Here is a 27,848-nt window from a genome sequence, read left to right on the forward strand (position 1 = left end):
ACAGCACCGGGCCCCCCACTTTTTTGGATTTGTGCCCTTGTCCTCCTCCGGATTTGGGGAGGAATGTGGGATGTCAACTGAAAACGAACATTTGTATTACCGTTTTTACAGGAGAGCTAGGAATAACTCGCTGCCAGCACACACCTCGCAGCAAACCATATTCCAAAGTGTTGCTCCGCCACAGGAAGGGTAGTCATGTCCCCGCCACCACAAAAGGCCAAGTGACTCACAGGGCCCTACAACCGCACTTTCACTCGCAGCTCGGAAAGGAAAAAAGGTCAATTATCTGCCATGCGAGAGGGGACTGGTGTTAATCCACATCTCCACCACAAGGCCAGCTCATTATCACGTGCCAGGCCTGGTCCCCGGGTATGTGGCTTCGGCACAAAGGGGCGGCACAAAGGCGCTACTGTACTGGTAGTAGCGTTCAGTGTGTGAAGGTCGCGGCCTCCCGCCCTGAGATCCGGGAACAGCAGCATGGTCACACAAGAAGGACACGAAAAACTGAACAAGAGGAAAAGACAGGAGCTGGCATGGACCCCACTGACGGGGACATGGACGAGCCTGAATCTGCGAATTAAAAGTATGTCTGAAACCAGTAATATGCGCCTCCAAACCACCACACTAAATGAGTGATTCCCAAACTTGTAATATTATCACCTTGTGTATAGCACTTCATGTTAGATTTTTCAGGCTCAAAAGCAATTTAATATTACGTTTTGTTATTATATTTGTTTTGTTTGTTTGTTTTATTCACTTATAATGCGCACCAGACCCGAAGGTAAGAGGGCGCAGCAGTACAGGATATGTGAGGCTAGGTTACATAGTTACATATTTAAGCAATAGACCCCGATCGTCGGGGGCATTACCAACTCAGGTAATGCCCCGGGGCCCATAGGTAAGGACATGAGCGAAGCGAATCTGTTTTCCCTTTCCATGGCGGCCATCGGGAGTGGACGCGCTGGGAACACAAGTGTTCCCAGCGCGTCTGCTCCCGAAAAAGGATTAAAAAGAAGGTAAGTTGGTTTGGGAGGGTGGGAGTGGTACGGGGGAAGAGGGAAAAAAAAACAAACATACCTGCGTCCCCGGCGTGGGACAAGGGAAGCCCCCAGCCGTGTGGAGGCGCAGAGCGGGGATGGCCCCGCTCTGAGTCTCCACACGGTTGGAGGCTTCCCTTGTCCCCCGCCGGGGATGCAGGACCAAGAAGGTAAGTTGGGGGGGCGGGTGATAGGGAGGGAAGGGAATGTAAAAAAATTTTAAAAAGAGACTTACCCGAGTCCCCGGCAGGGGGCGAAGGCAGCCTCTCAGCCGCGGGGAGGCTCTGAGCGGGGATGGCCCCACTTTAAGCCTCCTCATTGGCTGAGGGGTTGCCACACCTCCCGCCGGGGACAAAGGCCGTGGAATCCCGACGGAGGGATTCCCGGCCGGGTAGGGACCTGGCGAAAGCCAATCAGAATGCTTGTTGCATTCAGATTGTCTCTCGCCGGGTACTAATTGCACATAATACTAAAATATATACAGGCAGTAGCAGTAATACAGTAAGTTATATACAGGATATAATACAGGTTACAGGAAATATATAAGCAGAGTCAAAATATGGGCAATAAGGCACAGAGCAATCGGCAATATACAGGCTGTATCTGTAGTAGAAATATACAGGATTGCAAGAGCATAGGGAAGCAGATAATGCTATGCTAGGTTACAGATAATGTGCGACTAGTGGCAGTACTGCCGGTAATAGTGCACAGATTAGGGATATTCAGGACATATCTGTGTCACAGCTATCCACTAATAGACTGGAGAGGGGGAGTAAAGATACTAGGTGTAGAGTATGTAGACCCAGGTGGTAGGGGGGAAAAGAGGCACTGGCTAGTTGATCGATTGTTTCAAATGGTTGATGTATTTGGATCTGAATTTAAGGTAGGATTTCTCAGCACGTATAGGGTGGGGCAGTGAGTTCCATACTTGGGCCGCCCGGACAGGGAAATTGGTGCCTCAGGCCTTGGTCAATTTGAATCTTGGAATGTTAAGTGGGTTGGCATTGGAGATTCGTGAGGGTCTAGAGGATCTTCTTTCTATAAATCTATTGGTGAGATAGGGAGGAGCCGCATTGTTCATGAGGGAGGCAACTTTCAATAAGATTATGTCTTGGGTCGACAGCCAGTTGTTATTAAGCCTTATCTTAGAAATATGTGATCATCTAGAAATACCAAGAGCTGCTCTCAGGGCGTTGTTTTGTAGAATTTGTATTCTATGTATGATGTATTTGTTGGTCCCAATGTATAATGCGTTGCAGTAATCAAGTCTAGATAGAATGAGGGCTCTAGCTAGAATCATGCAATTATCGTCTGAGATAAAGTGTTTACCTGCTCTGATGAGCTTACATGTGTAAGCTGTGGCTGAGGCCAGTGAGTCCACCTGTTTGTTGAATGAGAGGGTGGCATTGAGATGGAAACCTAGAGTCTTCACTTCCTTGGCTACCTTAATAGTATTCCCGTCAATCTCAAAGGCAGAGTAATCGTGGCCCAGTTTTTTGAGGTTGGAATGTGTGCCCAGAATGATTAACTCTGTTTTGTCATCATTCAGGCATAGACCGTGAGTTGCCATCCATGATGAGTTACACCCTATTTACCAAGCCCAAATCTTTATTGCAATCCCCTGAAAGTAGGAGGAGGATCTGGGTATCATCTGCATAGTTAGTGTAGGTGATACCAAGAAGGTCCAGATCATCAAAAAGGGGCTTAGTAAATATGTTGCATAGTGTCGGAGCTACACAGGAGCCCTGAGGAACGCCACACAGAAAGGGGATCGGGTCTGCTGCATCTGAGGGGGAGAACACCCTCATGGTCCTTTCGCTGAGGAAGGATTCAACCCAAATTATAGCTTCTTTAGAGAAGCGTGCAGCAGAGTTTCGGTAGTTGCAGAGGACTTTGTGATCTACAAGGTCGAATGAGGCCGAGAGATCCAGGAATAAGACGAGGGCTGTTTGACCTTTGTCTCTTAGCTCATCTATTTGAGCTTTCAAATCGATGAGAGCAGTCTCTGTCCCATGTTGTGGACGGAAGCCAGACTGCCTTGCTCCTAGGAGCTTGTGGTGTTCTAGGAATTTTTGGATTTGGGTATATGCAATCTTGTCCAAGAGTTTTAGCAGGAAGGGGACTGTCATAATTAGGTGGTAGTTAGTAGGGATGAGGGGTCTAGGGATTGTTTTTTTAGCAGCAGCAGTACCCATGATTGATTCAGGTTGGACGACACAGTATCTGAGGTAAATGAGGTGTTTACGAGTTTGGATATGAAGGGGGAAAGTTCTCTAGCGGCATCTTTTATGAGTTGTGCAGGGCACAAGTCTCCTTAACAGTTGGAAGGCTTGAGAGAGAGGATGACTTTCTCCACCTCCCGGATAGACGTTTTGGCAAATCTAAATTCGATAGTTGTGTTTTGCTCCATAGAAGGTAGGTTGGCGTTAGTTATTGGCAGTTGATTAAGTGCTGCTTTCTTAGCCGCTATTTTCTTTTGGAGCAAGGTAACTTTGTTGGCCAGTGCTTGTTGTATCTCTGTGCACCAGACTTTGTCTTTTGTGCATATATCTGGAATGGGTGTAGGCGAATCTAATTCCTTTAAGATGGAAAACAGCTCCCTCATACTCGAGTTGGCCGTAGAGATACGCTTATTATATGAGTTGCGTTTGGCTAGGATGATTTCCTTCTTGTATTGTGAGGAGATTTCATTGAGTTTGTTTTTATGGTCGTCTGATGCGGTGAGTCTCCAAGTGGATTCACAGCTTCTTTTAAGTTGTCAGAGATCTTTCAGTTCAGGGGTGTACCATTTATTAAGGTGGGCTTTAGGTTTGCTTGGTCTACGTTTTAGAGGGGCTATGCTGTCAAGAGTGGTTCATATAATTTTGTTATATTCTTCAACGAGCATCTCTGGGTCTAGATGTTCACCAAGTTGGTTTAGGGTGGGGAGAATAGCAGGAATCACTTTATCCTTTTTGATACTCTTTTTGTTCCTGGTGGGGCATGAGGGGGCCATATTGGCTGCAGGCAGGAGTTGCCTAGAGGTGGATAAATCGTAGGTTACCAAGTAGTGGTCCGTCCATAATTGTGGGGAGATGGAGGTAATGGAGGCGGAGCAGTTATAATCTGCTAACCAATAGAGAATTCTTTCTCTGTTATGGGTGGGTTCCACAATTTTTTGGGTTAGTCCCAATTCAGTCAAGATATTAGCCACATTGAAGGCATGTTTATCTGATGGGTCATTATAACCTAGATTAAAGTCTCCAAGAATGAGTAGTTGTGTGGAGGTTATGAAATTGTAGTGGCAGCACTCAATTTACCAACCTTCGATGGATGAAACCTTGGCCAGAACTGACTGGATTTTTTCTATTTGTTTCTTTAAAATCTTTTGTTAACTTTTTCAAAAGTGTGTATGGAATGAATATCTTTTCTTCCACACACACACTCAAATACAACTTCTGAAAGTGGGGTATTTCATAACGCTTTCTACACTTCCTGCACCACTTACACATTAACCATTACGTTATGCATTTGATTTGGAAATTAGCGTAGTATTTATTTATTTATTTTTGCGTTTATAAAGCGTGCAGAACCCTTGGGCACCAAAACGCTGATTACAGAACCCAATCAACAGAGAGGTGGGTGGGTTGGAGGCCTAGGGAGGGGTGAAGAGGAGGGAGAAGGACTCTCCATTGAAAATAAATGTTTTTAGTTGCTTCCTGAACGGCTATGAGGAAGTTTTGACATGCAGGTGAAGCGGCAGAGCGTTCCAGAGACTGGCAGCGGTAGAAGTAGACACAATTAACATTGTTCGCGAATACCCACAAAGTTGAATGCACACCTAATTTGCATTGCATCTTCTCACTGTGACAGCTGGACCCAGCGGACACTTGCATTGGACAATTTACTGATGGAGATGTACTGGGATCTCATGTGTAGGCAACACACAGATTATTGTGCCTGAGAGTATGAATTCCAATGTTTTTAACTCATGCGAGTCACACACATTTACTACATGCATAAATGTAATCTGTTTCTAGTTGTGAAATGGTCCCTTAGACCTCAGCTACCCTGGTAGACTGCCCGCAGAATAGAGCATTGCTCATACCAAAGGAAGGGCCACTAATTCAAAATGGGCTTTTGCTACATTAGCAAAACCACTCCTACACGTGCCATTGATTAGAACTCTCCGGTTTGAATGGGCATCGATGTAGAGCACGACTAGACCTGACCCCTATACAGCAGAGCTGTGCTAGGAAGTAGGCCAGGATGATTTTTTCTGCAACAAACCGGAATCGTCCACATTTTGGGTGGTTCTTAATAGAAGCAACTTGGACAAACTTTTTGAAAACCTCGTCTGAGGTTGTCCACATGGTTTTACGTGGGGGACATGGCTGAAGCTCCCATTCTGTACAGGCATCTTTAAGAGAGGCACAAGGTAATTTATGGTGTCAGAATAGGGATAGCAGTTGTAGCAAGAATGTATGGGGAGAGGTAGTGAGGACTGGGGCCCTCCCCACCCACACAGCACCCTACATGACAAAAGGATGGTGGATCTCTGAATGCTATCTTAAGTTGCCACCACCAATATATGGTCCATCTCCCAATCACGCGCTGACAAGCCAAGATAAAAGAAGTAGGGGCTCCCATGCTGCATGATCGCACCAGGTTGCATGAGGTTGCTGGTGGTGACTAACTGCTTGTGGGGGTAACACTGGTAAAGGTGCCTGCCACTGGCCACGGCATGCTAGATGCCATGCCCGTCCTGCAACCCAGCAGTTGTACATGATAGAACTCCTCACCACTCCTGTAGATGGCAGTGGTGGTGGTTGCATGGTCGCTAGCCTCTGAGGGCATCTGCACCTTTTACAACCAGTGCATTGTGGTCACTAGGGTGTGGGATCCTTGCAGTTTGGCTTGTGTCCTTGCTTGACCCACCTTCCAGAGCCCTTCACCATTCAGAGGGCCTAAAGCTATTCTCCCTTGATGGTCTTCCCTTTTGGCAGGGCATAGTAGTCCCACACTCAGGACCCTATGGGGTGTGTGGGGAGGTTGATATCACTGCTCATTGATGCTCCTCCTGACGTCCCCCCTTTGCCACTGCAGGAAGGGGCTCCTGCAACACCACCTCTTTCTATGCAAGACCATTTGACCGCTCCACCTCCTGCTGAGGCACATCCGGGGGCTGGTCCTTCCCCTTAGCCCCCCCCTGACAGTCATGACCCTCATCCGCAGCTGCATCCTTGAACTGCTGCCTCCTCTTTGCCCCACTCTCAGACAGAACCCAATCCAAACCTCTTCTAAAGGATGCTTGCTGTGGCCAGACCTTCTTCTCACATGTTGGACAAGCCTGTCTGCTCCTCCACTGCCTCAGGGGGCATGCCAAATAGGGCCGTCCCTCCCCCGCCAGGACCTCCTCCAATGGCCATGCCTCCTCTCCCACTCCTGAGGTCTCTCTTAATGCCTCACCCCAGAAACAGACGCTGCAGTTTCGTGATAGTCTGTTGTCTCCTGGCCCCCAAACTGACACTCACAAAGAGCAATAGTTATCCCCACCCCCTCCTTAATCATGGGAGAATCACCTACCTCCTTTGAGGTGAAACACAGTTCTTCCTCCTCCTGTTCCTCCTCTCCCCCGGCCTTCCTTCTTGTCCCTCCCCTCCCCAAGTGCCAGCTGGCACACCATATTTGATTGTCTAGGTCACCCAAATTTAAATTGCAACTTTGAAGCTCGCTACTCTTCGTGCTTGGCCACACAGGTATTTTGCCTGACTAAGGCTCCTAATTTCGATTGCCATTTTGAATCTCAACGCTGTTTGTATTTTGCCACACTTGAATTTGCCTGACTGGGTTTTGCTATTTTGGCTTGCTGCTCGAGTCTCGCCTCTGTTCGTGTTTTGCCAGGCTTGCATTTTGCAGGTCTGGGGCTCCTAATTTGGAAGGATAGTTTGAAGCTCGCCATTGTTTGTGATTTGCCACACCTGCATTCACATAGCTGCACACATTTGACCTGCACACTATTTGCCATAACCCTACCCTCAACATACATCATCCTCGGCCTGAGCGCCACCACCCATAGAATACAGCTGAGTCCCACGCAAATATCAGTCCAGCTGTTCACATAGCTTGACTGTCATGACAATTTGTCACATCACCCATTCTCACACCTGATAATACGGACGGCTGTCAGGGACCTAACCATTCCCTACCTACTCTTAATTAGGCTACAATGCACACGTGCATTTTTACCACTCCTCTCAACTCAGACCACCCTCTTCCAAAGGGTGTTCAACCTCTCAGCGTTTCAAGGTCATACGAATGGCAGTAGGCACTATACAAATGCCGTATAACATTACATGAGATTTAAATAGTCACAAAAACGGAGAGCCATGTAAACCAAGTGAATACGAGTAGCCCAAGAGCCACCAGCACAGTGCCAAGCAGACACATAATTGGACATAGGGGAACAGACAAAACAATCCAACAATAACAACCTACTACTAAAACCTTCGCCATACAACAGCAACATACAACTACTAAACATACATTACATTAACTAAAAAAATACACAGGGTCAGGGGGGGTTCTTGTTTTTTATATTTATAAAGGGACATAAAGGAGTAAATGCAAACTTGCTTTCTTTTTTTATAAAGGGAAACTAATACAAGAAACTAAAACACACTTAACAAACAATTAAACAAAGGGGGACCAAAACATGGATTCAAAGCACACACAATTAGAAGATGCTACAAAAAGGATCAACGAGAAACATAAAACCAACCTCCAAAATTCTCCAAAACTCCATCTAACTCTGCCAAACCCTCCAAGCACCCTCTGAGTGTGAGTGTACACTTTTCCACTCCTCTTACAGCCAATACAACCCCAACAAGGAACAAGAAGTGAGTAATGCCTTATATAAGTGGATCAATGTCCCTTTGAAGATATGTGGCCTCTGATTGGCTGCACAAATTCCAACAAGTTTGACAAATCACTGGACAGCTCTGACAAATAACCCCCTTATTTATCAGAAGATCTGCTGCTTAGGATTGGATGACAAATCGTTGTGTGGGACCCTCAATCCTGCCGGGAGTTAGTCTGGCATTCATCAGCACCAAATACCTGTCCTGTTCTCGTGGTAGGGACACATCTTTTCCAAACAACGTGTCCACTACTGCAGGTGTGATTTAGAAAGAGAAGTTCTGCCAGCCCTAGTAGGCAGTACTGTGTATGATTCAACTCGGGATCTGTGATTCTGAATTCTAAACGTTGCATTAACATCTGACAGATTACATGAACACTTGGCAGATTACACATTTTCTGTGATCATCTCCCTTATAAGTCCAACATTCAAGCACCTGGAAACAGACTATGCCCCACCTCAACCCCAACAGTATAAAGCACCCAATGGTTAACATGAAGGTAAGGATGAATAGTGTGGTGCTCCTCTCTGATTGCCTAACTGCCATTCAAGATTGGTGTGCCACCAATTATCTTTGAATGCCAGCAAGACGGAGATCCTCCACATCGGCACACCTTCGCCATCCTTTCCCCAAACTTTGTTGCCGGCCGCCCTTGGCCTTCCTGCTACCCCCACCTGTGAGGCTAAGAACCTCGGGTCATCTTTGACTCCACACTTTCCTTCTCCGCCCATTTCTCTGAGGTCTCTAAAAAGTCAAACTTCCTACTGCACCTCCTCAGAGGTACACTGCCTTTCCTCTCCTTCCCCCAGAAGCTCATGGTCTCCCAAGCTCTGGTTCCCTCTAGGTTGGACTATTATAACATCCTCTTTCTAAACCAACCTGCCTCTACTCTCCACCCTCTGCAACTAATCCAGAACAGGACTGGGAGACTCAAGCCCTGGGATCGTATTTCTCCAAATCTGAAATCTCTCCATTGGCTCGCAGTGGATGCAAGGATTAAATTCAAAACCTTCTGCATTCTCCACAAGGCTTTTTGGGGCCTGGGTCCAAAAATACCTTCAGCTATCCCTCCGCAAATACCTCCCCTCTCGAGCCCTTCCCTCCTCTACTTCTAACTCCCTCAGGGTCAGTCGTTTTTCAAAGAAACAAGCTGGGGGTAGATCTCTGTCTTTGACTGGGGCCTCCCTCTGGAACAGCCTCCCTGACACTCTAAAACTTAAGGAGAACCATCTCAGGTTCCGGAAGCACATCAAGACCTCCCTCATTGCTTCTGCCATCACCCCCCCCCTCTCCCCTGCTGATCTGTTCTCTCATGGCACAGTACATCTGTCCACCTTCTGTCCTCTGGGCCCAGGTAACTGCTCACCCTGCCACCCTCCCGCACTGCCCCTGGGCCACCCCTTGCACTGGGGTCTGTATCTGTACCCATTACAGCCCCCCCTTTTTTCTTCCTGCACTTATCAGACCTGCCCTGTCTGCTGCCTTAAACCCATCACTTGCCAATTGCTGGCTGCACAACCACTGTTTGTTGCCTTTATTATTTATTTATTATTTCTCTGTTTTTCCTTTGCTCCGCACTCTCCACTTCTCCCCCTTCAATGCACTTTTTCCCTCCCCCTCTCACATGCACTTGTGCATTCTCAATGTTAGTAAGCCTAGTAAGATCGTTGTTTTGTTCTCCCCTGTTCCCCTCCCTTGCCTTGTTGCGCTCTGAAAAACTTGTGTACGAGCGCGATACATATAAAATATCAATGTCAAGTGAGCCGTTCATCTACTGAAACCATCTCCTAACTGCTAAATACTGTCCCGCCATCAGTCCTTTGCTGTGCCTGCTTTGCAGCAGCTTGCGTTGCGTTTTGTTGATATGCATGTAAAAAGCTGGCATGCTAAAAAACTCAGTGCTTTAGATTTATTATTTGTTTTACTTTTATGAAAAGTTCAATAAGCAGGACAGGCCTTTCATAAAATTGCGCTTGAGGCCAAGGATGAGGAGGGGGCAGATTGTGGGATTCAGATCCTGCAGCATTTAAGCTGTCCTCGCCTTGAGGGCTTCAGGCCAACATTTAGCCGGCTCAGCATCCCTGCTGCTTCTAAGTTTCAGGTCAGTGCAGCATTAAAATCGAGGGTCTCTGCCGACTCCCTCACACGTTCCCACGGCTTTGAAAGCAGACGGAGAAGGCACCATGCTCGGGGCTCTCTGGAGCAGCAGTGAAATCCACTTCCCAAACCCCTTCAGGAAAGAGAAGCTGACATTCCTCTCCCTTGACCAGTCATTGCCCTGTGCCAGGCCGGCTGGGTTGAAGAATGGTGGTGTGTGTGTTGGGGGGGGGGGTACTTCCAGGCAAACAGTGCCCACCTGTAGTAGAAGGTGCCGGCGGCTCGCCAACAAAGTATTTAGTAAACACGGCCTTGCCTTCCTTTCGAGGTTAGGTTACATCCCGGGGGGCAATGAACTCACGTTGACAGAATGAAGGCTTCCAAAACAAGTGTGTAACGACGGGATGCGAGGTGAGCCCAGGGGCAGTGTTGGTGTGTGTGTGCAACGTGTGTAGCAGGGAGTTGCTTCTCTGTGGACAACGCCACTTTGCAATATATGCAGCTCCTGGAGGCGTAGGAAGCCTGGCAGAGACAAAGGTCCTCCTTTAGAGAAAAAAGCACCGACATGTTTTCATTGCGTATATTCAATGCTGCTGACTGTTATCGCGTCTATAGCCTCCCTCCTCGTTGAGATCTGCCAAGCAACCATGAACTCTGAGACGTTTCTCCTTGGCAAGCACTGGCATAAATCGAGATCGAACCGTGCCATTGGCCACAGAGTCGATCATCAGATCTTGGATATTCTCCTGGTTATTTAAGTCCTGATCAAGACGGCAAGGCCTGTTCTCTTGCTGCATTTTTTGCAAGGCCCCTTTAACCCAAAAAGATGCGGACAATAGGCTAGCAATAGCGTATACACGTTCTGTGCCTTATTGGCAATAGGCTAGCATACACTGCCTGTGCCTTACTGGCAATAGGCTAGCATACACTCACTTTCTGTGCCTTACTGGCAATAGGCTAGCATACACTGCCTGTGCCTTAACGGCAATAGGCTAGCATACACTCACTGTCTGTGCCTTACTGGCAATAGGCTAGCATACACTCACTGTCTGTGCCTTACTGGTAATAGGCTAGCATACACTGCCTGTGCCTTACTGGCAACAGGCTAGCATACACTGTTTGTGTTTTACTGGCAATAGGCTGGCATACACTGCCTGTATCTTACTGGAAATAGGCTAGCATACACTGTCTGTATCTTACTGGAAATAGGCTAGCATACACTGTCTGTGCCTTACCGGGCAAGGAGAAGTTGCTGTAACTGTAGGGACCTGATTTACAAAAGGATTTTTGAATGGGAAATCGCCATTGAAACAGGCTTTGTAAATCAGGCCCTACGTCTTCTTCCCTAGTGTGCGATCACCTTTAAGTATTGTTTTATATGTGTGTTTTGCTTTAGATATAAAATATCACTTTACCCAGTTTAAGTCAAGACAATTTTTTACATATGCAGCTAGGATGCTGATTCTAAGTTTAAAACTATGACATTTAAACAATTGCAACCTATGTGACACTCAAAAGTAGGTGACACATTTCTTTTAAACATTTAGGTTTTTAGTGTCTTTCAGTCCAAATTTACTTAAACTGCTGAAATCCACAGCTCAGCCAGTCTTGTTATAAACCTTCAAGTCACTTCAGAATATAACTTTAGATTGTAAGTCTTTCTTTGGCTTGCCTTGGGTTCATTTATTCAGTTTTAAACAAAATCTGGTGGTTTTAAAACGCCGGCTTTCTGATAGTGGTGAGTACTGGTACTGCACCCCTTTTTGGGATTTAAGAAAATGAATTCCCCACAATTCTAGGTTGCTTTTGGCAGTCAGCATTGCCATTCCCAATGGTTTCAGACTACTGTGCGGGTAGTCCAATGGTGGTTTTAGGCAGTGCCCTTCTGTGCCCATAACATCGGCAAAATCGGTGGCAGCCTATTCTTCATGCACTTCCTTGGGCATTTTCTGGGAAGCTCTGGCCGTCATGATGTTTTCAATGCCAGTACTGCACAGTTTTGAGGTAGGGCTTGGATGCATGGGTAAAAACATCCCACAATACTTTGAATATTATAAGGGATTTGAATTGAACCATGTCTATTTTTCACAACAATGTCAAGTGACACAAAATAATTCTGGCATTGACGTATAAAGTGCCACACACTTAGGGTTGGCTATAACAGTTTTATTTAAGGTTTCCCTTCTCCCATACAGATTTTCTTTTTTCAAGGAAGTTAGCAAGATACAGCCATCGGGATACCATAGGTAATGTTTTTTGTAATCCTAGAGCAGGCTTCCAGCAAAGCCCCTCCTCTTTTTAAGGCATGGTGAATTTTCGAAGGCACACACCTGCGACCCAGAGAGGAATACAGTAAAAGGTACATCTTATAGGCCGTCCGCGTGTGCTGTAAGGTATAGCCGCCATCTTGCATATTGAACGGTCTTAGTGATGGCATACTGCCAGCATATTTATCCAGATTTACCCTCAACCCATTACAGTATCTCATTAATCACTACACTTCATTATGTTGGTTTTGAATTTGCCCATTTCCAAATGTATGTTTTTTGAATATGCGGCTTTACACCCACTTGCATTTGGTAATCCTATAGGAGTATAATGCACTATGACCATGTCGTCCAAATACGTTAAGCATTGTTAGTGAGTGGACCTATATTAAGCTGGAAATGTTCTACATTTAGGCAAGGCCTCAAAGACAACTGTAATACATAGATACAGAAATAGCGGGCGAGTACACACCTTGCCTCGATTTTATTTCTTTATTTTTGCATTTATAAAGCACGCAAAGCCTGCAGGCACCCAGGCCCTGGTTAAAGAGGCAAGGGGAGAAGGTAAGGGGAGCATCAGGAAGCATCAAAGTACACAATTAGTTGAACAGTCTGGTTTTTAGCTGTTTCCTAAAGGGCCAGTAAGCAGTTTCGGCCCTCAGATGGGGAGGCAAGGCGTTCCAGAGATGTGCGGCGATGGTTGGGAAGCTGGCACCTCCAGCTTTGAAACGCATACCTTGGAGGATTGTCAGGCGGTCGCTGTAGGCTGCTCTTGTCAGTCTTGAGGAAGAATGTCTAGTAATTCTGTGCGAAAGGTTAAGATGGTGCAGAATTCGAGTGGCAGCAGTGGGTGATAGAGAGAATTTTGCAATTGATTCCAGTGGGCGGCTTTTCTGTGGGCTGTCACATGGTCCCGTTTGGTCAAGTTCATGGCTGCATGGAAGGCATTGTTTGGTATTGTATGGAGTTTGTTAAGGTTGTGCTTAGATGTGCCTGCAAGGAGAGCGTTTCAGAAGTCCAGCCAGGAGCAGTTTCCTGTCTAGCTATGGTCAGTCAGTCTTGTGTGGAGAGGAGAGGTTTGGCTGCGTTCAGGACCTTGTTGGTGTGGGCAGCTGATGAGGCAATAGCATTTACTTGCCGGGTCATGCTGAGGTTGGAATCCAGATAGACTCCCAGAGTTTTGACCTGAGGAGAGACTGGGATGGTGACAGTTTTGATGGTGAAGGATTGGAAGGCTGGGTCTAGGTTGTCTAGACATGAGGTGGGCCCACTAAGAGGATCTCAGTTTTGACTGTATTGAGGCACAGTTGACGGGCGGCCACCCAGGCTTGTATGGTGTCATAGACTTTGCTGAAGGATAAAGAGTCTTGTGTATGGTCCCCTGTGAGTGGGAGGAGGATCTGGGTGTGTTTGGCATAGTTGGTATAGGAAATGCCCAGGGCATGCAGATGGCCAAAAAGGGGTATTTAAATTACATTTGTTTACTTAAGCCAGTGCCGATTATACATTAGGCCAAGTAGGCAACGGCCTATGGCCGCAAACCTTTTAAGGGTCCCACGACAATGGATCAAAATAAAGCCTTGCAGAAAATGAAACACATATTAGGAGATCAATTGTGAGGGGGCTGCCCTGACATTTCGACAGCCTAATGGCCCCCACAGGGTTTAATCCAGCACGGGCCTAAACCCTTGTCAATACTTGTCCACACACGAAATGTTCTGTCCCTATACAAAGCCATTCTCATAATCAATAGGGCGAGTGGAATATTCTGCTCCCTCAATTGTTTACAGTGTTTATCGTAATCAACCAGGCGAGTGAGTAATCCTTGTCTAGTGCCTGCACAGGCTCAGCATTTTACTATGATGGCATTAGTCTGAACCCATGATAAATTGCTGGCAGTGGGTGAAGGACCCGCTCCAAAGCCAGTGTGTAAAATTGCAGTGTGCATTCTTCTCCTCCACCCATAATGTGGGAACAGGAGCTATTAGGCTGGCATTAACTGCCATGGGTTTTCCCCCCAGTGCCAAAGCCTTTTTTTGGTGATTTTGGTGTTTCGCCATTCAATGCCTTCTAACATCTTCTGTTTCATTAACCCCTTAAGTGCCAAGCGCGAGGTGTCTCGTCCTTGGCACTTAAGGAGGGTTTGTTTTTTGCTCCTGTTTGCATATTGGTTTCAAAGGATCACTTTTCCAGGCAGATGGATGATGTCGCGACTTACTGACGGTGACTAGTACCCAATTGACGGTTATGCACCTAGTGCTGTACGTGCCCTAAATGTTCCTCATGCAGTACTTTCTTTGTACTTTGTGCGATTCCCAATGTCTGTAGACAAAAAAGTAGACAACGCACAGAAGCTTTTTCCAGGAGTGAGCCTTACAACTGGAAAATCCAGACGCTTTTGCCAGCATAACTTCCCCCTGTCCACGTTCACAAAAGGAGGTATTCACAAAAGCAATTACACCTGCGCAGCACACCAGTATTTTACCTAAGCTAGTGGTTCGCAGTATAAATACCATTAACCTAACATGACAAACTTGCAGACCCATGTGTTAGTCTGTCTCGGGAGGACAGCTCAGGGGCAATGTGCTCAACTTGGAAGCAAGACCACATGGAGCACCACGGGTTCGATCCCCGGGTCCACGCTTAGAAACCTCAGGGTATTAAGCGTGTTTTAAATAACCTATCATATCACGGGGTAACTTGTGCGAACGCATCTAGTTACCCCTGCCCACGCTGGGCATGAGGTTGTACATGAATGTGTGGTGTAAAAATACTGTTCACTCGTTTCGCTTTCTGGCACGGGGTACATTTACTATGGAATATACTTGAGCCTTGTCAAACTACCAATAAGTGGAATGTTTTTGCCCTCGGGTATCACTCCCGCTATTTCCCCGACATTAGGAAGCAAGCAGCCAGTTCTCTGTGACCGCCTCGTGTGTCAACATTCCACCCAGGTGTTGGTATAAATGACGACATCTGAAGCCATGCATTGGAATCTTTTGCAATCGCCCCCCCCCCCACCCCCAGTAGTGTTAAGGCTGAAGAGGATTGACAGCCATCCAGGCCTTCCAGCCTCAACGTGTACAGCCTGCGGGGTCTCCAGGTTTACACTCGCCTACTCAATCGCCCCCGCCCCCCGTGGTGTTAAGGCTGAGGAGGACTGACAGCCCTCCAGGCCATCCAGCCTCAACGTGTACAGCCTGCAGGGTCTCCAGGTTTACACTCGCCTACACAATGCCACTGCTTCCTTGTTTCCAGAGCTGCCCTATCCAATTTCAGTAACTATTCTGCCCGCATAACACGCCTGTTAGAGAGGTTGTTTATTTACTTGGAGGGGTGGGGGGTTGCCACGAGCAGCTTGGAGCCGCATCAGAGCGCTAGCAGGTCAGGTAGTAGCGCTTCGGCCCCGAGCCGCAGGCTATGAGCGCTCCTCGCGTTGTGCTTGGCTCGAAGCTCGTCCACATTAAGCCAAGGAGGTATTTATAGTTATGAAAGTCTCTGGATGACGGCGCGTTGCAATAGCCAGAAATCCAAACACCGCCAAACCAAACAGCAAGGGGGACTGGGGATCGCCTCAGGAGCCGGAGAGGGGGATGGAGGCGGGGGAAGAGGGAGGTGAAAAACGTCCTAACAGCTTTCTCATCCACCAGAGAACATTCCAAGCCTGACTTACATTTTCCTGAACCCGAGCCAGAAGGAAACGTTTGTCCTCGGAGGGGAAGGAAAGTCACAATCTGATCTCCAACTCTCGCCCCCTTCACATTTCATCCTCCCCCCACTCTATTCCCTCTAAATTGCACCGTCTTGCTGTTTTCTATTACGCATGTCCCCTATTCGTTCTACCTTATTTGCCTTCTTCCTGTTTTTCTTGGTAGGGCACCCCCCCTACTCCTACAAAGTGGCCGTCCAGAACCTTGCTCCCTACGGGTGTCTCAAAATGACACCTACAGAATCACTGGTTTCTATAGCTGGGCGATTATACAGCTCAGTGGGCTCATGCATGTGTGTTGTGTGTGTGCGCGCGTGTTTGCGTGTGTGTGTGTAGTGTGCGTGTATATATATATATATATATATATATATATATATATATATATATATATATATAGAGCCGGCATAAGGGCTGTTAAACGTTTTCAGTTTAAAGGACCACAAGCTTCAGGGGGACCCCAGCAACTACCCCCATGTTGCCAATCGGCAGTCTTATAACATGGAAATCTATTCCTTTCTATATTATGTATGTTCTTTGGTTCTGAGGATTTGATTGCTGGAACCCCTCCGAGTGTCACTCCCCACGTGGTATAGAGAAGTGTTATCACCTCTCTGTCTTTTAATACCGGTTCCTCCACATCAGCCACTTGTTGACAAAGAAGGATTTATAGCTGTTCAGTGGGCATTTAGTGTTTCAGCACCCTGCTGGCTGGCCATCTCGTGATAATCAGCGGCTATTACTCCCTGCCTGTATTTGGCTGTATTATAATCTATGTAGCCCACGGGTGCCTCAGACTATTGTCTACTCCAGCAAGGGGGCCCTCAACCATTATGTTGAAAAGGGCCCCCACACAACTTCATCCAGGCCTGTGCGTGTAACCTGCAAGTCACTAGACCACAATGATAGCTTTTCATTCTTTAGAGGTAAAACATAAAAATAAAAATACTTTTATCCGAATAACCCCCGTTACATAAGCAAACAGTCTATTTCATGCATGCACAGGGCCCCTTTTTCTATGCCAATTGGAGCTATCTTGGAAGCCGCCCAGGTATAGCGATGGCATACGTTAAAGATCCTGAGCGGGCACAATGTTGGCTTTAGGCCCCCGGACAGCTTGTTCTTAGCGTAGGTGGAGGTGTGGCTGGCGGTTATGAACGAGGTGGCACTGGGAGGAGATGTTAATGTTCTAATGGAAACATTTTCTAAACATGTTTTCCAACCCATGAAGAATGCAGCTCTGCGGGGCTCTCTTTGGGGACTGGGTGGAAGTGTTCAACCGATCTGCGTGTGTTGCAGCAGACTGAGGCTAAACATGAGCAGGTCACGTGGTCCAGATCGCAGTCAGGGGCAGGAGAAAGGAACACAACTGGGGGGACACACGCACAAGAGAGGAAGACTAAGCGAAGGAAGAAAAGAGAAACCACCAGTACGGGAATTGGGGCGGATCTTCCCAGATCTAGGATCTGGCAACAAACATCTCCTGGGATCCATGTGAACTCTTCTTTTATTTGAGGGCGCGTTCAGATTGCATGAAACTATGCCCGGTGGCCATTCCGAGATTGGAAGCATGCCCCTGGGGATCAGGGGCGAGACACACACCCACAAGACCACTTGGGAGTCCTGGGAAATCCCTTAAGACTGCCCTGTACAGGAAATATTGAAGTACACCTTTTCAGGTTTTAAAGGTGTACACCTTTTATACTTTTTTACACCATTATAAGAAACTGGTCTGTGTTCCTGGTGTTCATGATTAATCTTCCAAGAGCCTGCGAGGCAAATGTTTATTGGGGGATGCAAACAACAGCCACCTTATCCAGCACCCTAACTCCATCCACCCTCTCCTTGACCTCCCCTGTTGTTGATTGGTCGGATCCCAAAGTAAAATAAACAACAAACTCCTTTTCCAGCACTCAAAACCAATAACGTGAAAGACAGACAATATAAGTCAGACTTAGAGTATAGAAGGGCATGTAAAGAGAAATAAAAGCATAGAGAGAGCGAAGTAAAACATAAAAAGGAAAAGAAAACCCAGAGGGGAAAATAAGGGAAAACAATTCAAGTTCATTGCACCTTCAATTCTCCAATTTCACACATCTCCCGCAACGCATCTCACAGTAATGCTCAACTGTTAAAAGATGGATGCCCAAATGCTGGATAACCAACGCTTCTACAGCGCTCCGCTGCTCAAGAGCTACGTCCGTGCTTTAAACAATCAAATACTAAATAATTAAATATAAGAGATAAAGGTGCAAGGTAAATAGTCTTCAATTTAGAAGAGATAAAAAAAAAGTGAGAGAAAGAAAGAAAGGGACATTGAAATGAAGTAAACCATCTAAAAGGGTCAAAATATTAAGGGGGTAATTCATTGATGATTTGCGCCGAAAAACAGGATTTGTGCGCCATTCTGTCTGCAAATCCCTGTTTAACAAATGGGGATTTGCGGGCGGAATGGCGCACAAATCCCGTTTTTTACAGTGCAAATAATCCATGAATTACCCCCTAAATGTGTAATAAAAAGAAAGAAAACAAATTGGAGAAAAGCTGAAACGTGCAATAAAGTATGAAAGAACCAAGGCAATGAAGAGCAACAGCAGAACAAAGATGAAAATAACATCAAAATACCACACACAAGAGACACTGCAAAGCATGTGAAAGAAAATAGGAGCAGACAGAGAGAGCGTGAAGAGATAGACATCCAAAAACAGAGAGAAAGGAGGGACAGGGAAGGCACTGGGATCATGGAGCCACGGGCGATAGTCAGGAGACAACAGAGCCGAGGCTGAAGAAGGGACAGGGGAGAGGTAGGTAGAGGCCGGATGAAGAGCGTGGACAAGAGAAGGGGGCGAAGGAGAAGAAAACTTGGAAGAGATAGAAGGCACAAGCGAGAAAGAACAGAGAGCAGGAAGAGCACTCAAGTGTGAAAAATACAGGCTCCCAAGCATTTCCCACTGGGGCAGGAACACCAAGAACAAAGCCCCCCTTGTCTTGCAACGCCATGGTTCATTTATTAACCAAATCATCTCATTCCATATCCCTGCCCCTTCCCGGCACAAACAGAGTTAACCGTGACCTAGAAAGCTGAAGCCTGGGCACACAAAGACCCACGTTTCTTTATTCTGCCCCCTGCTCTGGTTCCTCCCTACTAATTGGCACCGATTGCCGTGCAGAATGTCCTGTATACGGGTTACCGTGGAAACCAGTCTCCCACAAAGTAAGCACATTCCAGGTCCATCAGCTGTCTCTGTGATGCTGGAGAGCCACAGGTTCCAGGCACCACTGTGAGGAATCTCTGGGGGAGCAAAATGGGCATTTCCGTCTAAACATGCAGACCTTTGCTTTAGTCTGGCGAAACCTGCTTAGAAATAAATGTCCTTATTTATTTATCTATGTTAATAAAGCGCATGTCAACACATAATCATAACATATAAAAACAGGGAATATGCCTAGGAAAAGGCAACAGCCCACAGGCCAAGCCTACAATTGCTTAAAGCATGCATGGTTGTGATACTTGGCTTCAGACCTATAAGAGATTGCAATATTGGACTTGTTTTTTTTTATAGGGAAACATCGAAAAAGGCATAATGCTAAGATTACAGCTAGTCCAGGCCTTTAGGCACAATTGTTGATATTCCACCGCCATCATGGTTTCACAGCATAGAGGCTTGTCTGGCAAGCGGCCTTACTTTGCCACCACCCGAGCTATTCAGACCACAGACTATGACGTAAAGGATAAGGGAAGGGGCGAGTCAGTGGGGACTAAGAGGTGTCAAATTGAGGTGGGGTACATCAACGGAAGAAGGATCATGTTTGTGAAAGCTTTGGGTGTCTGTCGAGCCAGCCAAAGTAGATCCTACAGAAATCTCTGGTCGGAGTTCACACAAGGGCCACAGGGAAGCACCCTTTCATTTCTAGGGAGTGCGCGGAGCACGTGCACCAGGGAGGTGGACCCAGTGCTAACCAGCAAAGATTTACATTACCATTGGCGCTGACAACACGCCCCTTGTAGCTAACTAGCCCCCTTTCATTGAACCCTGTTCTACTGATAATTATTATTAGCACCCAGCATGGGGGAGGCAGCCAATCAGGAGGCAAGAAACGTGGGCTGACTCTCCCGATCTAAGACCGTGTTCCAAGCTGCCCAATGTCTGCTTCCCCTGTCCGCCATCTTCCTCGCCCACCATGCCTTTCCTTTTTTCTTTTTCCCTCCTTCTCTACTTAGCTAATTGCGGTAGTGACATATCTCGCTGCCCCAGCTGCTGCTGCTTCCACTTCTGGTCCGTTGTGGCACCATGAAAATGGAAGAAGGGCTCCACATCCGACCCAGCCTTCTATATCCATGGCGGCCATCCTACTGAAGTATTTTAATTCAATGAACGGGGCGCCGCCTGGCGTCCCGTTCATTTAATGAAAACTACAAGGCTCTAAGCACCCCAGGTTAACTGATTGGCAACCCGAAGTTCTGATAGCATTAAGACCCACCCCAGAATGCCGGATCAGGTGTTTTCGGCCCGAGGACTCTCGTTAAACGCCCCTGATTTGCTCAGGTCTTTAACCCGGGCCCCAGGAATATACCACCCGATCCGGAAGGCCGGATCGGGCCTTAACGTTTAATTAATAGAAACGTCTAGAACAGTAAAAGATTTGCCATTAATATTATTTGTTTTTGATGCCATGAAGATCGCTAATACAAATCAGTTTGAAACATGTGTAAGCACAATTTGAAATTAATTTCCAATACAAACTGGACTTTCATACTACAACTTTATCCAATTATGAATTGTTACTTCAAGATTACTGGTATATAGTACAAGAAACTTGCAAAGTACCTTAACTTCTCCCTCAAGATGACAAAGCAAGACTGCAGAAAATGAAGATATGGTTGACGCGGCGCAGCAACTTGACAGCTCAAATGCAGAGCATTGCCAAACCTAGACAATGTACTTCAGGCACATACCCCTCTGGCATGCTGATGGACTCTGGTTTTTTCCGCACTCATTGCACACTCAAGCATTGAGACATACTTTATGTGTGGGTGAGACATATAGCAATGTCTGTGGAGGTGAAGCCCTATTCTGAAGGCATACTTATGTACAAAGGGGGTGTGGACAAGGACTCAGAGCCAGGCTGCTCCTTTTAGGGTGAGGCTGGGATGAAGCCCAGATGATGTTGCCCCTTGTACAATGGTAAGAGAAGCGAACCATGGATGGGCAGAGGTATTACCAGATCAAGCATTTCCATCACATCTTCTGTTCTATGTCATATCCGTATCCAACAAAGCCGCAAATTGACTCCCCAGTGGAAGCCCACTCCTGCCACCATAGTCCACAGCAGCTGTGGATTAGAAACTGCAAAGGCGTGCTCTCCTGGTCTCTGCGCTCTGCCGTGATATGGAAATATCTTGGTGGTTACTTGACCACTTTGTGCAATACTCCAAAAGGTACTTACATGTTGCTTCTGTCGTCCTCCTGCTGTACGACTTCTTGGCTCGGTAGCGCACCACTAGCTCCCCCTGTTCTACTGTCGGTTCGAAGGCCTCACTAGACAGCCCACAGGAAAAAAAGATGGCGAGGCTTAATCATAAACACAGAGCAAAGCTTCAGTGCAGCCAGACATTTCCACATGATCCGTCACAAGACTGATGCTGGCAAGTTATTAGGAATGGCTAAAACAGATGTCCTTGAGCTTACAATGAATTCAAGCATGCTTCCATTATATACCTGGTAGATTCTCAAATGCAAAAGGCTCCTTTGGAGGACATCCCTAGCTATGACGCTGAGTCTATCGATCAGTTCCCAGACAGGAAGCAGGCTGCTATGCTTCCATTCCAATGACGCAAAGCCTGGACCCAGGTCACAGGCCTATGGCACTTCCTAGGTTCTTTATTTATTGCTTATCATTTAGGATAGGACTGAAGCTGCCAACAGCACATCACAGCGCTCTTGCTATTTTCTCCCGCTCAGGCCTACTGACTTAGACCCCCCCCTCTTACCCTCTTGCTTTACAGATCCACCAGAGCGCCAAGGGACCACGCACGTGACAGTGTGCAGTATAATACCCTTTAACATAATATAACATAGGTACAATAAACCCCAAACAATGTGTCGGTGTGGACTGCTTGTTACTTTTTCCATTGAAACATTATTTTTTCTTTGTTACAACTTGTGGACCTGCAATGAAGGTGTTTCTCCCATCTTCAGCATCCATTTAGGGGTGCAATTCTCATCAAGTGACATCACTGTAACCAGTGTTAAAAGGAGGAGGTGTGGGGGTAGTATCAGTATACGACAGAGAGGGGGAGTGAGGCAGAGGGTAAGAGACATGAAATGGGCATCAGAGGCATCAGAGGTAATCAAGCCATATGATATGTCATATCATGTCATATCATATATCATATCAATTCATTACATAACCAAACTGGCTGTAGCACAGCATTTAAATGAAGGAGTGGGGTGGGTTACAATGATTTCCTATTTAATTCAGGACCAAAACAAAGGCTCTTAGCACTTAAGGGGTAAACCATGCCTGCTGCAATGAACACCTCGACATCAGTCTCTTCCCTGTATACATGTTGTGCACATCTAATTGGCCCTCCTCCTCCCTCTTCCCTGAGCATGCACTGATGAGTCTTATCCACAGTGGGCCTGATCTGTATGGGCTTTTTTCCATAACTGGGAAGGAGACGATATGCATATCCTTCACTCAGGGCTGGACTGGCCTATAGGGAACTTTGGCGATTTCTTGGAAGGCCTCTGCACCCGGGTTCTCTTTTGTGTGGTATTTCCAAATGTTCCCATAGGAAAAGGGTTGGGCTTGCTGACAATATGTGCTAAGGGGCTACTTTGAAAATGATTTCCAGGGCCTCTTTTGGTTCCCGGTCCACTCCTGCCTTCACTTGCATGAACAAATGCAGGGCATTCACACAGGTTAAGATGCATGTGTGCTTCATAGACACACACATTCAAAGCCCCCATTTTCCCCATGTACTGCTGTTGCAAAGGAAGTGGAGGTCAGCCTGTACTTCCATTTTGTGTGCATTCTGTATTCACAAACTCGATGCACACAAACATGTGACGGAATGGCATTGCATTGGTCAAGTGCAAGGAAAAATGCCAAGCAAAGAATACTTATTTCTGACGATTCCGTGCATTTCCAAGGAACCGGGAATCAGTAGCACGAGTCTTCACTGTCCAGAATGCATTTCTAACCCGTTTGGCTTGCATTTTTCACTTCTTCATAGCTTTCTAGTCTAAGGCAAGTCATGCAGAAATGCATGCCTGGCATAGTGCATCACAGGGGTGTTGCTAGGTCTGGAAAAGACCCGGGGCTACGCTATTGTCAGAACTGTCAGGACTGGGGGCTAGCTAGCCTTTTGGTTGTAGCATCTGAGATTCCATCCGGGGCTACAACCAAAAGACCAGGGGCTATAGCCCCCTTAGCCCCTCCCCAGCAACGCCTCTGGTGCATCAGCATGCCCCAGCCGCCAATGAACACATGCGCTGACACTAACGATTTTGAGTGGCCAAGCTGCACAGCAGTGGGGTTGCTGCACGGCCCTCGTTTTAAAGGGCCAGGCACCTTTGTGAAGAAGAGAACCTGCACATTTAACAGGTATGGGACTCTACAAAAAGTGCAAATAATGTGCATTTCCGAGACAAGCACATATTTGTGAATCAATCCCCAAAGCTTTTCCAATGGATTCTTCAACACAGAACGCAAAGGTGCCAGAGAGTTGTACCTTTCACTCCTGCTGATCAAATACATTTGAACGACTATTCTGCCCTAAAATAATCACAACCTAAACAGCGTTGCTGCCCCCTCCATGAAGGCACACAAAACATAATGAGCAGTGTTACAAAAACAAAAATATAAAATATAAAAGACATGATAAAAATATGCAAGATCGAAGCAACAAGTAGGCATTATGAAAACGCACCTTGAGTAAAGGAGGCAAATGGTGCATAGGCCCTTTAAAGGGACCACAACATTCTGCTATGCTCCAAGGTTTGGCCTCCAACATTGTGATCTAACCATGCAGTCATTACGGATACTGAGTGGCAGTGGGAATGTCTGGTACTATCAACACTCTTGCCCTAAACACTATCTACCTATGGCAGGTAATGGCCTCTGCCTAAATGATGAAAAACAGAGATCCAGATGGTCGGACCTCCATCTGTCATCAAACACCTCAGCCCACAATACACCAACTTCAGTATAGATTGGCTTGTAATACCTGTCTACACATCGGTGAAGGCCCTAGGTGTGAACCTGGATTCTTCACTCTCCCTGACAAGCGAGGTCAACAACAATGCAAACTCAGCCACTTACACAACTAAACTAATCAATGCTGCCAGACCACTCCTAGCCCCAAACAGTTGCCTGACCATTGCAAGAGCCATCATTGGAGCCAGGCTAGATTATTGGAACGCTCTCCTCGTCGGCACCTCTGCACACAACATCCACAGGCTCCAAGTGATCCAGAACAATGATGTCCTAGCGACAATCAACATCCCAGAAAGAGAGCACATATCCAAGCCAAGAAGAAACCCCCACTAGCTGCCCATCAAGGAAATGATCATCTTTAAAACACTATCGATCATGAACAGATGTCTGTCCATTTCTGCCCTATCTTATCTGTCGCAAAGATTTGTGAAGGCCGAGTCCTCCAGACCTGTTAGGAGGGCTTACACCCACAGACTTGTCCTACCTAACTCCAAGTGAACAAAGATTGGAGGTGGCAGCTTCCCCTCTGCGGCCGCTCACCAATGGAATTCGCTCCCACCACACCTAATAGCGGAACAATCCTACTGGGACTTCAGAAAGGCACTGAAAACCTGGCTGTTCACCTAGAGCCATATCACATTGCATGCTTTTCTCCGTTTTTCTCCTTCGTTCATTCCCACAATCTAAGTGTATCTGGTTGTAACAGTGCCTTCATGCCTAACGGTTATGTGTGCTTAATATATGCAAAAATAAATAAACACATAAATATAGTTTATGGGAATATAATAGCTCTAATATTAACAAAATACAGAGGTAATCATTTTTCCTTCCTCCCACATGCTGTAAAATGACTGGTGGTATGTTGCTAAAGAAATATGAAACACCACAAATCAGGGGCATTCACTTACCCAAAGCGTGTGTTCTTCTTTCGTAGTCGGGCCATGTAAACAGCAATAATGATGGCACAGAGGAAGGCTACGGCGACGGCCATGACGGCATACCACCAGTGCCAGGACAGGATCGGGGCAGGATTCTCTCCAACCACTGAACAAGAAAAATTGTTGTTCTTAAGTTATGCGTTGTAGGAGCTGGAATACACCGCTCAGGCTGTGGATCAGGCGCAGTGGATGATCAGATGAAACATGGTGAGATCTCCCGCATAGGAGCATGCGACTTCATCTAACCTCCCTCAGTGAATACCTTTGGTTACACTTGAATTGCAATGCACATTACAAGCTTGGGTGACACTGGAGTGAACTCAACTTTCACTGCTATAACTCTATGCAGATTCTACTTGCACTGGTATTATACTGCATATTCAACATGTAGTTTTTGCAGGACAGACATTCCACTGCGAGGATAATACTTTAAAATAATTTATATTATGGGGCTGATTCACAGAAAGATTTCCAACGGGATTGTGCCATTATAAAACGCTTCTGTGAATCAGGCCCTATGTCTTTTCTATACATGTAATTATGCAGCATAAGTAACTTTTGTGCATATTAAGCAAACTTTGAATTCTTAGATTATATATTATCACAATGCACATGGGCACATACTTTCTTTTGTATGTGATTATTTTTTAAATAAAACTTGTAATTTAGAAAATAATGTGTTAATGTAATGTTATTACAGTGAGGTGAATTGTACATTTAAATGTAAACATTGATTATTTTCATAACATTTTTGAAAATGTTTCTACTTCTCTTTATTTTTTTTTACTACTAAATATACTTATTATATAATGTTTGAAATACTGAAGAAAGATTTACCAGAATCTGGTACTTTCCTTGCAATTAAGTATTGTAATTGTTTAGTAATACATGAAAATCAAACCATTTGTATAATGTTACATATTATTATTTTAAAGTGTATACGTTGCTAAGTACTACAAATGAATGTACCACATGTAATCATATCATACTTCTGTATCAGGGTATTGTTCCATGTCACATTGTTATTATTGTTAAGTGTAGCAAAATAAAATACGTATCAAAAGAGGTCAACAAAAATATTCTGACATATTTAATCAGTAATGTCACATTTGATGTAATTATTGATTTCATTGCTGATGTAATTAATGATGGCACCAGTGATGTCATCTGTGATGTCATCAGTGTGATCATACGCTGCACAACACGGGCGCATAGTTAAAATGTGATTGCTGAATATCAAGTGTTCTGTTGTGTTAAATCGGACCACATTAACTCTCTCTTAACCAAGGTTCTTTTCACTGACTTTCAAAGGTTTTATTACTATGTATTTTTCACGTTAAATCCGATCACCTTAACTCTCTCTTAACCAAGGTTTTTTCACTGAATTTCAAAGGTTTTGTTGCTGTGTATTTTTCACGTTAAATCTGATCACCTTATCTCTCTCTTAACCAAGTTTTTTTCCACTGAATTTCAAAGGTTGTGTTGCTATGTATTTTTAACGTTAAATCTGATCACCTTAACTTTCTCTTAACTCAAGTGTTTTCACTGAATTCCAAGGGTTTTGTTAACTAGTCATGGCCTTCCGCCTTTGGCTGTGGAAACTGTACATATTGCACCAACAGGTTTAGTTGGGGACCACTAGCCATGGCCATTTGTCTACATCCTTTGGCCGTGGCCACTGTATATGTTGCACCAACCGGTTTCTTTGGGGCCCACTAGCCATGCCCTTGGGCACAGAGATCCATTACCCACTGCACGTGTAAAATTACTTTTCTATTTCACTCTCTCCCCATTCCCAGAGGATTTCCTGATTATTCCCACGATAATGTTTGAAACTCCCAAACTCTTCCCTGCCCTCAAAGACACTCACCAAGTGGACCCCGCCCCTCTTTCCATGGTCCCCCATAGCCCCATGCCCATCAATTGCTTTTTTCCTCGTTTGCCCGCTCCTAGCCGTTACTCCCTATCACGGTTTGGTTCGTGTGATACATTTCCTTCTCCAAGGTGAACTTGATTGATGAATTTCAGGGGTTTTGTTGCATTAGATCTGATCACCTTAACTCTCTCTTAAAGGGTTTTTCACTGAATTTCATGGGTTTTGGTATACTTTAGTTTCCCCAGGACCCACTGTTTTCTTTTGGGCCCACAAGCCATGGCCTTCAGCCATAGCCAGAGGCTATGTCCAAACATGCTGCATAGTTTCTTGAGGTCTCACTAGCTATGGCCTTCGGCCATGGCCTCTGTTCGTGTTGCACCAATATCTTTCTTTTGGGACCACTAGCCATGCCCACTGGCCATGTCAAACCATTAATTTGTTAGCAACCACCCATTGCCCCTTGTCCAGTAGATGTAGGCACTGCAGCTATGAAACCTTTTTTCCCTAACTCCTTATTCACACAACAATTTTATTGTAATCATTTCCAATAACAGAGTACCAGTTCACTGACTGACAGTATAACGGGAATAATTACTTATAATTAAAAGGTCTTCCATGCCCTCACAGGCACTTAACATGTTTCCCACTTCTTTTTTCCAAGTCCCCTTACTCCATTCAATTGCTTTGTCCCTCCCATTACCCCCATCACTTATTGCTTCATGTTAGCACATTTTTTTCTGAGAGCGTGAGTCCTGCAGTCTTCCTGTGATAAAGTGAAACTGTTCTACCTGTAACTGGCTCCCCA

At 45.9% G+C, this 27,848-nt stretch overlaps 1 protein-coding gene across 2 annotated transcripts in view; it reads right to left on the minus strand.

The window, feature by feature from the left end:
* The window catches only part of AXL (AXL receptor tyrosine kinase), a 357,115-nt gene that overhangs the window by 79,334 nt on the left and 249,933 nt on the right, over positions 1-27,848 (minus strand). For both annotated transcript variants that reach the window (XM_069644414.1, XM_069644413.1), the window contains exons 11-12: positions 25,138-25,273; positions 21,455-21,546 (exon numbers count right to left, since the gene is read on the minus strand). In XM_069644414.1, the coding sequence (XP_069500515.1) occupies positions 21,455-21,546; positions 25,138-25,273 (228 nt within the window). The remainder of the gene's footprint in view (positions 1-21,454; positions 21,547-25,137; positions 25,274-27,848) is intronic.

Source organism: Ambystoma mexicanum, chromosome 2p (genome assembly GCF_040938575.1).
Source record: "Ambystoma mexicanum isolate Mex_15411 chromosome 2p, UKY_AmexF1_1, whole genome shotgun sequence".
Taxonomy (NCBI): Eukaryota; Metazoa; Chordata; class Amphibia; order Caudata; family Ambystomatidae; genus Ambystoma; species Ambystoma mexicanum.